The sequence below is a fragment of the Teleopsis dalmanni genome, chromosome 2, assembly GCF_002237135.1.
Source record: "Teleopsis dalmanni isolate 2A chromosome 2, ASM223713v2, whole genome shotgun sequence".
NCBI lineage: Eukaryota > Metazoa > Arthropoda > Insecta > Diptera > Diopsidae > Teleopsis > Teleopsis dalmanni.
In genome coordinates, this window is record NC_051847.1 from 33,433,178 (window position 1) to 33,448,633 (window position 15,456).

Sequence of the window (15,456 nt, forward strand, 5' to 3'; positions counted from 1 at the left end):
TATTCAAGTTAAAATTAATTGAGAGTAAATCTTAGTGAAGTCATATTGCCTTATCAAGGCATCTGAAGGCATTCTAAGCATATGTTATCGTACTAACTAGATAGTATTACTTTAGTTAGTATTACTATTTAATTAATTCGAGGAGGTTACTACTAGAATAGCATTATTAAAATATTTGACTAACCATTTTACAATTGCTTCAAGAATAGTCATCATCTGTTTAGATATACTCGAAATAACTGAATGGTCAGCTAAAAATTCAAGTAATTAAAAAATCAAAATAATTTACCGTTTATATTTCCACAATTACTATAACAAGTGTCGAAAAGAATGCGTAGTTCAAAAACTGGAATAATGTTGACAATATTTACCCAATACCTTATACCTTACCCAATACCCAATAACTTATTAGTTCCCAAGACATGATCTTATTACACTAAAGCCAAATAAATCCGGATGCCATAGATATTGTTACTTTATTTATAAAGCAAATGGAGGCAGCTGACTTCATTAAAGACATCTAATAACAACTTATGTGCAGTGTTAAGGCTAAATTAATTGTGATAGGTGTTATAAATGAAGTGAAGTTAGATAATAACATGAGAGAACGCAGAAAAAGTGATTAGTTATGACTGAGCACACAAAACGAAAGTGCATTAAAACACAAACAATACAAGTTCAATCCGATCACTAAGCACTTCGCAAACAAGGTAATGCAATGTAATTGCTTAAATATAGATACCAATGAAAACCAAAATTCAATTTGTTCTCACGTTTCTTTCTATTCTTATTTCACTACGAATAATCGAATGCTTTGTGTTCCATAAGATAGAACGGGTTCGCTGATTTCTAACAACACAACTAAGGATAATTGACATTATTGACATTCTGACTTAATTACTGACTTAATCACATCTAAAATTCACTTTTTAAATATTTTTGGCATAAACGAAAATAAAAAACTCAAAACGTGTGTATTATTATTTTTTTTCTATTTATTGTACTTTTATATTTTAATAAATAAAACTCTCTTTTAAAAGAAAAACATTTGTATTTTCTCCATCAACTACTTTCACTAACATAAGTCGAATGCTTTAAGTACTTCTCATACCATATCCTGTAATTATTTTCAAAATTATTTATATATTTACTTTATAAGAAAATAATATTATTAGAAAAGCAAATCTTTTCTTTAATGATTTCTTAGTCAAACTATTTGATATTATTTTCCTTTTAGGCAAAGGAAGTCAGGATAAGCACGTACAAATCGCATTTCTTAGTGGGATTTCGAATGAAAACACAAGCATACGTGTGTATGTGTGTGCCAATCAAACCACCCAGCAATGCTAAAGTCAACCAATACAACAAATATAAATGAACAAACATTAAAAACACAAACAAAACTTACTCATATGAAGAAGAAGAAAACAATAAAGAACATACGCAAGCACATACACATACACAGCATACATATAATAAAACTTAAGTTAGCCTTCATTTCAATCGTTTCATTTCGTTTCGTTTTCATTTTAGTATTTCTTCCTCATGCTTCGGCGTTTAGTGTTTTGTTACGCTTAACTTTTTGTTGCTTGGTTTTGTCTATGTGTGTGCATGTGTGTTTAAGTTAGTACTGCGAGTTGTACATGGAAAAAAATGCTTTTCCAATAAATTCGCAAATGTATTTGTGTTGCCAAAATATTGTGTGTCTAAAAGTTTTCCCCTTTTGGATGAGAAGATCTTTTAAGCATTTCGGGCAAGTCCTGATATTGGTTCTGTTATTCTTGTTTGTGGCTTTACTTGGCATTTGCAGGCTTTTGGTATCTTGGTCTCTTGGTCTGGTTAAGTTTGGATTTTCGACTGTGACAAATTGGTTTTTCTGATATATGATAAAATTAATATTTCTTCTTCTGCTTGATTATTAGTTCAATTTTATGCAAGGCAAATATTAATGCAGATCCTTACCTTCTTTTCTAGGATTTATGAATTTTATTAATATTTGCTAATAATTTGAGCTTAATTGTGGCTTCGTAAATGGTTTAGTTGTGGTATCGCATAAATTTGTATTAATGAATTATATGAAAACTAAACATATGTATATTTCGTTGGATTTATATTAGGAAAAATATAAAGGATATTTAATTGAAGCGAACTAATAGTAAATATTTGAAAATTTTTTGTTATATATTTGTTCATTGGAAAACTATTTCATTCAAGAAAATAATTAGTAATATAATCAAAGAATAATATATAAACAGATATCTACATATTAAATTAATCATAAATATATTTACTATAAAGTTTTGAATTTATTTCTCTACCTGTTTTTGTTTATTATAACGGTTTTATATATTTTTTATCCGGTTTTGGGTATCTTTTTGTTAAAAATATGGAATTTAGACACGAAATCAAGAACATGACGGTTAGATATAGATTTTATATAAAATATATATAATAAATATAAAATATATATAATTTATATATATTATATATATATAATATATACCTGTGAGTTTTGCTGGTTAGTAAGCCTAACTCGAAATTTAATGTGAAGGTACGAGTCAAAAAGGCCTGTTTAGCTTTCTTACCTTACAAAAGAATGTTCAGCACAAAGTGGGGGATTCATCCCGATATTATACATTGAATATACACAGACAATGTACTCATGCCACCATAGTTTGGTGACCAGCTCTGAATGAAAGCTACAACATTTAAAACTTATGACGCTCTGAACGTAATCCTACATTTACAACCTATTGATCTTCATATCACCATAAAAATATTCCTTGTTATAATGCTGTTAAACCGAAAGTGACGGGCATCCGCATAGAACGTATATGTGAGCATAGTTAGATTCTAGACACAATTACAAACTGTGTGAATAGAATGACTTCGAATTTACTGACTCCATATTTATGCTATCAAGAAACGAATGGATTAACAAAAAACTCAAGCAAACTACGATGTATCAATTTTCATATATGGCTCAAGAATGTACAACAAGGTAGGAGCAGAAATTTTCGCACCATTTGTAGACATACACTAATTCGTCTTTTCAGGCTGAAGTTTTAGTGATCAGGGAAGAGTGACGATTAATTACATTAAGAATAATTGTAGTGTTGTCATTTATACTGACAGCTACCCAGCAATCAAAAGTGTTTAATCTATTATCATAAAATTAAAGCTAATCAAAGAAAAAGAAGAAATTGGCGAGTTAAACTGGCTGACCTCACTCTCATCTAGACACCTAAATATAGGAATATTGAAGGGAATAAAACAGCATACGGTTTGACCCATCCAAGTGTTTCCCTATATATATCCTTAGGGGTACCGGTTATGTTTGTCTGGAGATCGTTAAGAGAAGTAATTACCACTACTCTCTTCAATTTGCCAATAATAAATAATAGAAGAAAGTCAACCACTGAAAGACAAAGAAATTCACTCGCATATATTTAGCATATAATCTATTTAACAGTGGAAATAAAATTTTGTGCCTTATGTCTTAGTCATTATTGATTGATATGTGCTCTGTACGATATTACAGATTCTTGTTAAAACTTTTTTCTTATCCAATTGAAACTATTAGCTATGTTTAACTTTATAGCGCTTATCAAAAGTATTTCGGTATATATATATGCTATATACGTGCACCATTATATTATGGTCGACAAGACTGTATTTGACTTTGGCAGCTATTTTAAAGAATTTGTTATTTTTCAGTCCAAAACGTTCCACGACATAATTTTGAAGATCGAATATAATTTTTTGTGGTGTCACACCATATACTATATAGTCAAAATAAGTGCAAAAAAAAATAAAACATAGAAAATTTATGGTGATTGCTATATATATTTGAACTTATTGAATGTTGTAGCCAAAAATAAATTACCAAAGGGTTGTATTTAATCGTCATCCTGTCTCAGCTATATTGCTAGTCAGATGTTGTCTTGTTTGCATGCTTCTACAATATAACTTTCTATTTTTTCATCTATATAAGGTAGTCCGGTTTAATCTAACCTTTATTCCGGAATGCTCAGTCTCCTTAATCGCTAGTCTGGCTCACTCATATCGTTATATGAAATTTCGTTTTGACATAAATGGGTATCGAGTGCCTTGAAAAAAAATTTTAAACATATTTGGCCAATCATAAAGATTTTTTTCTTACATTTGTTGAGTCAACTTCTTCAATGGACATTAATGAACCTTGAACCGGAGATGACGGTTCCTCAGTATCGCCATTAAAATATCTTATTATACCGGGGCTTATAGCTAATTGAGGAGGGGAATTTGTACTTCTCCCCTCCCAAAACTTTATAAGATTAGCTACAAGCCCCTTAGGTATTTCATTAGTCGTTACTTGTTCAGGGTTCGAAGAAAATTGCTGTAGAGCCGCATGGTTTTTGAGATTAAACAGACGCTTCATATTCAGAAATTTTGAATTTTGAATTTTGAATTTTTAAAACTGAAATTTTGAAACTATTTGTAAAAAATATATTTTAATCTAATGAACTAATATTTTATATATTGCTGGTTAATAATTTTAAAACTTTCTGGCCCACTGTGCTTATTATTTTTTTTAATAACCACAAGTACTTTTCGACTCTCCATGCTACTTCTAACGCGAATTATTAATGAGTGTTAGAGAACTACACATACTTTAACAACTCTTTCGTTACTAGTTCTGTACACCAAACAATTTTTGGTTAGATTCTTCTATTCTATTCTTCTGTATGTAAATACGTATTATTTTCTAATTTAATCTGAGGAAATTTTATACTCGTATATGTTCCTAATAAAGAAGAAGCTGTGCTGTATAATAGTTAAGACACTCTCATCTGTAGCAAATATACTAGCAATCGAGTTTGGACTTCACCAAGCGAACTAGTAGCGATTAAAACTACCAACCAATATTTCAAATAACTTCATTTGTATTTTAAATTTCTTTTTTTAAGTTTTTAATTTAAAATGGTATGATATCTGAAACTTTAAGGACATTAATGCTTTAAAAAAGAAAAACGTTAAGCCAATACAATCTTTAAAATTCTATTAAAAATTCACAAAGCGTTTTTCCGATTGTAATCCAGCGCTTGAAAAATATAAAACCTCGAAGCGAAATTTTCGCTATACTCTGGGAACTCCTGTACAACGCTTGATATGACTGCACTTTTAAGCTTTTAATACTTACACAAAAAGTCAGAACTATGGTGAAAAACCAAAATAAAACCATATATAAAATATTTTTAAAAATAAAAAAGAATAAATAAGAAAATAAATTATTTATGGAAGCACAGCAAGTTAAGTCAGAGACTTTCCATGCTAAAGCGTAGGTTACATTGATTTAAGGGATAAAAACGTTAGAGACAAGAAAAAGGAAATCTAAGATTGAAACTTTCATCAAAAATTAAATAAAAATAAATATAAAAATAAAAATAATAGTAAAAGTGGAAGAGTACAAGTAGAAGAAGTTTTTATTTATTTATTTCTCTTTTTCAGTCGTCAAGTACACTTCATTGCACAGTAAGTTTTATAAAAATGGAAATGAGCCAAGTTTTCGACGAAACCAAAAAAATAAAATAAAATAAAATAAAACTGAAACTTTCCAACAGGAGCAAGAGTATTAAGAATATAAAGAATACAACAATAATATAAAAATATCTATGGTATTACCAATAAAAGTAAAATAGCATTGTAAAGTTTAAAATTTTTAAATGCAATTCACAATAGCAAAACATTTTTCAAGTGTCCTTTTCACAACAACAAAATTGCACTTGAAAAGTAAATGAAAACTAAAAATCTGAAAAATCTGTAAAACTTCCTGGCAAAAACTTAGAAAATCTCTATGAAAATAATTCTGAAAGCTAAAAGAAAAACAAATGAAGAAGACTCCGTTGTGTGGGGATCAGTAGTTGTCAGAACTTTTCACAATAAAATAAAATAGCAAATAAATCAAGAGATAAATAAATGAATAAGTAAATAAATAAAATCAGAGAATTTTTTTTTTTTATATTTGCTTCTAAAAAACTATTTAAAAGGGGGAATTTTATTGAGTGGGTAGTGCCAAAAGTAGCTAAGCAACATTTTGAACTGCAATGCTAAAGTACAGTCACTTTAACTGCAATCATTGCAGTTTTTACTACATTTCAGCGCAACGAGTTGCAACTCATAACAACGGAACAGTGAAAATATGAAACAAAGCAGAAGGCAGGGAGCATCAGAATATTACAGAACATTACAAAATGCAATTCCTTGCAAAAGCAGCGCCGGGAGATGAGAAATTAAATCAACGTTAAAGTTGAATCATCTGACGTTTTGTATTTCTTTGGAAGAATAATCGCAGGAAATTAAATTTCAAACAGTGGCAAAAAATGCACACAAATCATATTTTCCTTTGAATTGTCTGAACATTGAAGAAATTTCATTTGATTTTATACATTTTATATCATTTAAGGATTAGAGAAGAAAAAATTGTAGTAACTTAGCTGTGCCTTAATAAGTTTGTGTTATGTTGCTAATATATCACATTGTTGGTTGATTGTTAAGGATATGATTGACAAGGTTTAATTTTATTGTTATCTTTTCACTGCTACATTTTATTGATATTAAAAAAGTAATTTTTATAAAAGCTAGTAAATATACTTAACAATTTTTGGCATAAGATACAGCCACGACCTAGAACGGCTAGCTGAAGGTGAAACAATAAACAAATTTATAAAGAAAGAGCGATTAAGATGGGTTGGATATGTGATAAGAATGCCGGATTTGAGAGTACCGCTTAAGATTTATGAGAACGAAGTAGGAACCAGCAGAAGAAGAGGTCGACCAAGAAAAGGATGGAAAGACAGTATGCAGCAGGACTTAGAAGAAATGAACATAAGAACTTGGAAAAGAAATACAAAAAAACAGAAGAATTGAAGACTGTTTTTAAAGAGGATTAGGTCCTACATAAACTGTATAGTCACGGATGATGATGATGAAATATTATTATCAAATTATTTACAGATCTTATATTAACATACAAGTGATCAAATCAGCATAAAATACTTTGTAAAAGTTAGATTAATTTCATTGCTTCTACAATTAATAATTTTTTTTAGAAATCACTATTACATTATTATATAGATTATGAAATTAAAACTATATAGCTTCTAAAAAATATGCCAAAAACTTTGATTTTTAGACTTCCATCCAAGTTGATACTTGTAAACTTACAGAGTGTCGTATTACTTACAGTATTACTTAAAAAATTAGATTAGAAAGATATAGATTACAGAAACCAAGTTTTAAGATATCTTAGTATTATTAATTTCTATTGAGATTGCAAGATTAATTTTCTAATCTCTTCCTGGGGTTAAGTTAGAATCGCAAATTTATATACAATAACGGTATTATATTGAAAAAAATAACTTGGGACTCCGTATATTAAGGCCCCTATAAGATGGAAAATCAAATACTTAAAACCAAATATGACTACACAAACAATTGGGAAGAACCAAGTCTTTTCTATGGTTCTATGGTATATTGTAAAAAAGCTCAAAGTTATAATAGAAGTAATGAACTCCATATAAAAAATAAAAATATTAAGTTTATATTTGTTTAATAAAGTAGTTAATAAAGGAATAACACAACACCGCAACGAACAGCAGTTAATAATACTAGGCATCAAAGTCAACTAACACTATTGTTAACCCATATGAATAACTTAAACTTAATTTAATTTATATTGCAAATATAATGTATATTATATGTAAATATAATGTAAGTATCAAAAAAAAAAAATTCTGTCTTTCACTCATCGTTATACTGTAATAGGTCTTTGATCTGAGCTATCTTCAGCCTTTTAACAAAACTATAAAATACATTATTAAAATCCCTGCGATTTCATACCGTTTTGTGAAGAAAGCAGCAAGTAGCACACGTAGTAGAAAGAAACTCCTTCAACTAAACATTAATTTGTAATTATAAAATTAATTTAATAAAGTAAGTTCATTGATGCATAATTTGCAATAATTTTATTTAATAAGTCAACATAGTTGTGTTTTATCAGAGCTGCCCCATCTGAAATACAAGATGTGAAAGCTGGTAAGGACTTTACTAGTAAATTTGGACCAACTTTGTTTCACAAGTTTTGTCTTTGAAGAATATAGAAAAACATGATTACATTGTAAGGATGAAATTTTATTATAATCCCACATATTATTAATACTTATTAAAAATCCATTTTTTTAATTAAACACTCTGTAAATTTCGAATCAGGTGTTCATTTTTTTCTGCCACTAGCAAAATTTGTTAGAGTTGTTGTAATTTTTTTTTGTTTATCTGTATAAATAAATTCAAGAAAAAAAATATTGTGGACTCATTTTTTTTTCTATGCAGTTATTCAGAAATTTGTTTTGACAAATTTGTTTGTCACTCGACTTACGGGATCTTGTTTACATCAAAATAATTAAGTTTTTTGTTTTTGCCTACAATAGAAAGAATTTCGAATTTCTCTCTCTTAAAAGTAAATCACACATAATAGGGAGAATAAAGGAAACTCAGTCCAAGTGATATGGACACATGATGATTCGTTTGTCCTATGCTGACGATCACTATGTAAATAGTTGATGTGTGGGGGCGTGGCGAGGCGTGGCAAAGGGGAAATGATCTGACAAAGTGGGATTTAACTGAATTTTAGTAACTTTTAACTTTTTCAACGCTCACACAATAAACGCCAATACAAACTAAAGCAAAAGTATCTCATTGACAATCAAAATAGATTTTGTTGCCATTGAATACTATATCAAAAAAAAAACTATTAAAAGCAAAGTATTTTGAAAAACTCGAATTTATTTTTTAGTCCAATAACATGTGATATGGATGGTTTGGTAGTGTATATATTCTTGAAAAGAAGTAGATTTTAGTTCAACAGTAGAAATATCTGTAGTCCGATCACAACTCTTATCACACGAAAATGAACTTCAATCAGTGTACCTTCCACATGAACGTTAAAAATATTTTTGTCTTCAAAAATCGGAATAATTAAAATTTGACAAACAAATAACTGTATATATTAGTTCTCCGAGCCATTCGATTAAGTATCAATCACATTTATTGTCATTTGAATTTGGATATCATGCAGGCCAACATGTAAATGTGTGAACTTTTCTCACTTTAAAAACCAGAAATCCTCTATTTTTATGCACAGTATCCAAGGATCATTATTAACTACTTATAGCAATAGAACAGCCATTTCGTTATGACTAATCATAAACATTTTCAAAGCACGGATTCTTCTTAGCCACTTACAGCAATGGATTATCGGTTTCCTAATGACTAAATATACTAACCTCTCGCTGCAAACTGAACCAAGTTTAACAAATTCATACTCACGTGTAACTGAATGGTCGTTTTTCATATTCTGTTTTGGTTCACACGACTTGGTAACAGTGCTTTTTTTTAGTTATCTTTCTATTAATGCGATATCTGGTAGCTCTCTGAAAGTGACTTTTAGACTGTTCTTCCCAAATGCTAATAGTTCAATAAAATGTCTCTTTGATTCAGTCAATTCTAGTATTTCAATTTTGCGTTCGGCTGTTATTTCCGCTACTTTCATTTTCAATTTTTTATGACTTATAGATTTATTTATACCTCAACCTATATGAATTATATTTAATGTTCTGCTACACTAGCGCACCAAATTTAGAATTTTGAAATCTAAATGTGATTAATTTTGTAATAACATGTACCTAAATCTAAAAATTAAATAAAAAAAAAGATTTCACACTTTTACGCTTACTTCTTTTATAATGTAGATATGAAATTAAATAATATAAAATTTGACTAATACCAATAACGAGTCTACTACAAGGATACTTTAAGTGGAAAATGAAGATAATCTGCTAATACCTTTTTTACCATTTTGAGAGAATAGCGTTAGCGAAACAATTTTTCCATAAAATCGAAAAATATATGCACTGTAATGAACATTCAAAATTCGGCAACTTGGGTGGTTCCAAATCAATTAAAAATTTCAATTCACACTCACCTATTGTTTTAGTCCATTGTGCAGTTGGCCTCCAATCTGGATAATGTTTCGGAAATAAATCTCTTGTCCAATAGGTGTGCAAAACCACCTTGTAAACAGCAAGTCGATCCATATTACAACCGCTATTAGGCGCTGGTTGTGTTGGTAAGATATTTGTTGCTGTTGCTGTCGCTGTGGCTGTTGCTGTTCTCGTAGCTGATGTTGCCATTATGGCAGCATTATCTTTTGAATTCAAATTGTTTGTGTAATAAAAATTACGTGACAATGTGCCGCCAATGTTGCTATTACGGTAATTGACATCATTAACAGCAGTGGTTCTCATACGTTGCTGTTGTTGTTGTTGTTGTTGCTGCTGTTGTTGTATTTGTAGTTGTTGCGATTTATTAAGAGCATTTTGATTGGCAATTGTGTAACTGTAAATCGAGGGATTTGAAACAAAAGAGGTGTCATAACCGTAATTGGAACCACTTCCGGATTTTGTAAACAATACCGGTTCAGGTGATGGTGCTGCCAGGCACAAATTAAATAAATAAATAATAAGAAACAATGACGTTAAATGAACGGAAATCGACATTTTGTATTTGTATGGTGGCTCTTTCATACTAAACGTCACACAAACTTATAGTGAAGAGAAGAGTAAAATTGTTTTTAATAATTTTTTATTTAATTTTATTGTATTATATTTTTTTTTGTTGTATTTTATTTTAAAAGAAATAACAATTACACAATTTAAACACTTTAGGATATGTTTCGTTTAACTTTGTTTGTATTTAGGAGTACTTGACCCTCACGTTTCGTTTAAGTATCTTTCAGCGTTGCCGGCAATCTAAGGAAATTGAAAGCGACACACTCGTCAGAGGCAGAAATTTTCTTGAAATTAATTTTCCGGCTATTGTTCTTGGCAGTTGAAAGAAACTTGCAAATTACGAATAAGAAAAAATCGCCACAGTTTAGCTTTATTTTGCGTGAAATTCGCACAATTTCCTTCCTACACTTTCCTCCGCAACAGAATATTTTTTTAATTTTCAAATTTTTTTTTTTTAGATTTAATATTTTTATTTTTTCGTATAGTTTTTTTTTTCTCAATGCGAAGACTTACGCTGTTATTTTTCACGGGTGGCCCGCGCGTAAATGTCACCGACTGCACTAGACTTTAAATTAAAATTTTAATACATAAATTTATTTTTTATTTTTCCCTTCTTGACAAATTCTTATATTTATGTTTTAATTTTCTTTACATTAAAATTTATATATTCAAGAATTTTTTTCTTATTTATTTTCGCATTCAAAACACGCACTTTACTCGACTAATTTCGCCTTTGGCGCGCACGTTTCTTAAACTCACCGTTCCCGTTAATTGCCGTCCGAACTCGTTGCTGTTTCGTTTCATACTAAACGACACACGGCGCCGTTGAACGAAACTTCCACCCAAGAAAATTGTATTATTTTCGAATTCGAAATTCGAATTTGGGGTGCGTGTCACACTTTCTCTTCGCCATTCTCTCATAAATATTTTGTTTTGGTTTTCTTCACAAAATCACTAGAGAATTTGTTTATGTTTATTTTTCAATGGGAAATATTTTCATTTCACTCCGTGAAGCAACAGCCTGTTGACTGTTTTGGGAAATATTCCATAACCTTAGATCCAAAATTTTATTTGGTTAACATATCTTCCACGCTATGAAAATGAGCATTATCTTCAAAGAATATCTTTAAGTCCAAATACCTCATATTATGCTGTGCGAATTATGTATCGAAATTAAAACCCGGGTCGATTGACTATTTTTTGACAACTGAATGCCAGTTTAAAAATTTGTGTAAACAAGGTGCCGTTATTTCTTGCACAAACAAGGTACAGTTACATCTTTTAAATAACAACTCATGAGCAATAAATTATTTAATTTACAATAATAAGTTTATAATATTGTTTTGCATATTGATTTTAGTATAAAATATTCTACATAAAAATAAATAACTAAATTTTGAAAGCTGAAAGGGAATGGAATATAACTTGCGCTCCTGTATAAATGATTAATTTGTATCTTCCTCGAACCTTTTACTATTTACAACAAAATTTTCAGACGAGAATGTGTTTAGATAATCTCTAGACCTTAGTATATTTGTTACAGATCAAGTTTCCTTAACCCAAATTCTTTTCATAATCGTTATATACAGCGTCTTATATACATTAACATTGCTATAGAGTTTTACAAAAGACTATGAGTAGGTTAATTTATAAAAAATTTAAAATTAAAAAACACAAATTAACAACTATAGCTCACAATTAGCATACATATGTATGTAAATGAAAGTTTTTATTAAATAGTAAGACTTTTACAAAATTGAAAATAGAATTAATACTTTCTCTAAACAATTATACGATTTAGTTCGGTATAAGAATCTGCAAAGATTAGCCGTATTCTGTAAAGCTCTTAGGTATATAAATCTAAAACATTGCATTTAATGCCAATTTTAAGAAATCTTGCGTGAATACAGGTACATAATACTTATTTAGAGGAAACAACCCCTCTACCCCCTTCCGCATCTCATATTGTTCCTAGTAAACTTCCTGAAGATCTAAAAGCGCCACTGTTTATCGTTAATAATTACTTCTGCGCAGCAAATGTAAAGAATAAGAACTTATATGGCATATATGAGTATTAAAAGCAGTCATAAGAAGCTGTACTTTAGCAACCTAAACGTATAATTAAAGTGGGTTTTTCCGAAATGGAATGTTATTGTTCTGATATAAAAACTAGGATCTCTCTGCTGCTATCATGTAACATACACAGCCAACTGTTAGGCTTAGACTAAAGTACCATTTCTGTTCTCCAATCTTTACTTTTAAAAGAACATACACAGTTATTTAGAAATTATTTATGTAAATATTTATTTAGAGATATAAGAGATATTATAATATGTAGTTATATAATATATTTTATAATATAAAACAAATTTTCAAATTGAGATACTAATTTTTTTATTTTCTTAAACTGCTGGTTTTGATGGACACACATTAATATATATAAATAATACCAGTTTAAATACATTATTTTGACTTTTATAGTAACATGTAAAATATATTTTTTAACTCATTCGAAGTAATCATTTTTATATATTCGTTCTCTGAAATTGTATATTTGTCATCAACATAACATTTCATTATAAGGTAATTTAATAAGTCAAGTAAAATTATTCTCTAGTCCCCAATTCAAATTCATTTGTAAAATTTTTCCAAATAGGTGAATACGAGTAATCAGTAGTTTTCTTAATATTCTTTAAATGCTAATATGTTTTGTATTAATTTTGTTTTTAAGAAGACGTAAATTTATACCCAACCATTTTTCCTGAACTGTTTTTGCCTAAGAAATTTTTGTTCTAGTTAAATATGGATCAATGCCCCAACACCAGACCAGGCTTAAATACAAAGCATCCAAAAATTATCTGGGAGTTAATAAAGCCATTTTCTCTAGAACAAACGTTGGTGTAAATTTTTAGTATTTTAAAAAGGTCCTCTTCAGACAATTCGACTGGAAGTAAAATTCGTAAACTTTCGTTATTATGCGGAACAATCAAAGCTCGAATATGTTCCACGAATTTGTTGTTAACTCCCCCTCCATCTGCATTATCAAAAGCAATATATAGGGGAGATAATTTTTTATTATATTTTTCGATAGATTTGCAAAGGAGAATTGTGAAATTATTGGATGGCTCCCTCAGTATGCATTGGAGTTGATTTCCAAAGGCCGAAATAATGTTTCTCTCACTCATTTCAGCTAAATTATCACACCTCAGAGTTGTTGGAAGTATCTTTATCATAGCATCAGTACTCTCCACATTAGATCCGCATAAAAATTGGTAAATATTCTCATGCCAATCAGTTTTCTTATTGTCAAGTAATTGTGGTTTAAATACCCTAGGATATGCTTTGTATTTTTCTGAAAGTAAAACAAAATATTGAAAACACTAACCAAAAACTGATTTTTCTAGTCCACAAGTAAAATTTTTTTAATTAATTTCCATATTATATCTATAAAGTTATATTACCAGGAAACCAAACTACTGTGTTGTCTTCTGCAGATAATTCCAGCATGGAATTTAACCTCTTAAATTTGCCACACTCATTTATTTTTTCGTCCATAGATGGCATAAGCTTACAAAATCGTCTAAATTTCTGATCGTCCAACTGAAGCGCAAAACTATCAGATTGCCTTGTCCACAGGTAACGAGCAAATAGTCCACCAGTAATCGGTTGCGCTTCACTTCTTTGCAGTACTGGATTAAGGGCCTCAAATGTGTAAATTCTGTTACCAACTGCAGGATATTTCTCAGTCTGGCGCTTTGCACTATATAGGGAGTTGATAAGTGTATACTTCATTGATTTCACCAAACGAATCATTTTGAAAATTTTGATACTCAAAAATTTGACACAAAATAAAAAATTTAAAAAACGTGATTGTCAAAAATAAATAATTTTCGAAGAGAAAATTAGTAAACATTCTTTAAATAAATACAATTTATATGTTCACATGATTCGTAGGTAATTTAAAATTTTGAAATTGTATTTGGTTACTTAGGTTAATAAATGTAAATTTAAAATGACTAAGTTCAACTCAATCCTTAAATTCAAAAGCCCCACTATACATACCCATTGAGTTCAGTTAATCTCGGTTTTGTAAAAGTATTATTCTATAGCACACAGCCGTTAATAAATAAACTTGATACCTATATAGTATGTACTTAACTAAAATTTTTTATCTAAATTTTAACCATGTAAGGTCAACTAATCTTAAAAGTACTAGACAGTGTTGAAAGGCATCAAAGGTTCGACCACAAATATTCTGACAGCACTATTTTAATAGATGTATTGAAGCAAGGTCCAAAAAGTGTGATAACATATGACAGAAAATCTTTGATGCAAATGACAAGAATAATCGATTGTGCATGGAAATATGACGATGTGATGTGAGGTATGTGAGGTAGTTAGAGAGAGAAAGACTTAAACCGACTTACAGGACAAAATGTTTTTTGAGGGGATATTGAACAATCTGTAAAAGTGGTAATAGAGTTCATGGCACTATATTTCTTTTTTTTTGTTTGATGTTAGGTGTGGTAACCAGTTGCAGAAATCCCCACCCTAAAACTAGCGAGAATACTGGGCCTGCCACTGACTTTTTATATAAGGTTTATATATCTCTTAAATACATCTTATTTGCCTCCGAATTCAGTCAATTGAATTCAGAAATAAGGCGCACCAAAAAAACTAACAAAATCATAATCAAGCCTGATTTCTAACTTAAGATATATATTTCTCGTAAATAATATTTATTTGAGCCAAATCGCAAACAGATATAAGAGGTAACAGTTACCAAAACTAAAATTCAAAACTAATTCCTTTATTTAGGGTTATATTTTCTTATATGTTATTTAATATA

The 15,456-nt window shown here is 29.5% G+C and overlaps 3 protein-coding genes across 3 annotated transcripts in view; all 3 read right to left on the bottom strand.

Moving 5' to 3' along the window:
• The window catches only part of LOC119684885, a 142,784-nt gene extending 131,376 nt beyond the window's left edge, over positions 1 to 11,408 (bottom strand). Inside the window, exon 1 of the mRNA XM_038099018.1 lies at positions 10,022 to 11,408. Within this exon, the coding sequence (XP_037954946.1) occupies positions 10,022 to 10,622 (601 nt within the window). The 5' untranslated portion in view covers positions 10,623 to 11,408. The remainder of the gene's footprint in view (positions 1 to 10,021) is intronic.
• Positions 3,845 to 4,482, bottom strand: LOC119684886. The gene is made up of 2 exons (XM_038099019.1): positions 4,163 to 4,482; positions 3,845 to 4,109 (listed from the first exon to the last, which is right to left on the bottom strand). Exons 1-2 carry the CDS (start codon positions 4,418 to 4,420, stop codon positions 4,047 to 4,049), a joined length of 321 nt encoding a protein of 106 aa, XP_037954947.1. The 5' UTR covers positions 4,421 to 4,482; the 3' UTR covers positions 3,845 to 4,046.
• A 1,756-nt stretch (positions 11,409 to 13,164) lies between the features above and the next one.
• LOC119680999 lies at positions 13,165 to 14,491 on the bottom strand. The gene is made up of 2 exons (XM_038094054.1): positions 14,069 to 14,491; positions 13,165 to 13,959 (listed from the first exon to the last, which is right to left on the bottom strand). Exons 1-2 carry the CDS (start codon positions 14,418 to 14,420, stop codon positions 13,415 to 13,417), a joined length of 897 nt encoding a protein of 298 aa, XP_037949982.1. The 5' UTR covers positions 14,421 to 14,491; the 3' UTR covers positions 13,165 to 13,414.
• Between the last annotated feature and the right edge of the window lie 965 nt (positions 14,492 to 15,456).

What these genes read in the sequence shown, in the direction of transcription:
- LOC119684886 (XM_038099019.1), bottom strand. Translation starts at nt 4,420, where the DNA reads ATGAAGCGTCTGTTTAATCTCAAAAACCATGCGGCTCTACAGCAATTT. An exon ending in AAGAAGTTGACTCAACAAAT is followed by an intron (nt 4,110 to 4,162) that starts GTAAGAAAAAAA and finishes TTTTTTTTCAAG; the next exon opens with GCACTCGATACCCATTTATG.
- LOC119680999 (XM_038094054.1), bottom strand. Translation starts at nt 14,420, where the DNA reads ATGATTCGTTTGGTGAAATCAATGAAGTATACACTTATCAACTCCCTA. An exon ending in CACAGTAGTTTGGTTTCCTG is followed by an intron (nt 13,960 to 14,068) that starts GTAATATAACTT and finishes TTTTACTTTCAG; the next exon opens with AAAAATACAAAGCATATCCT.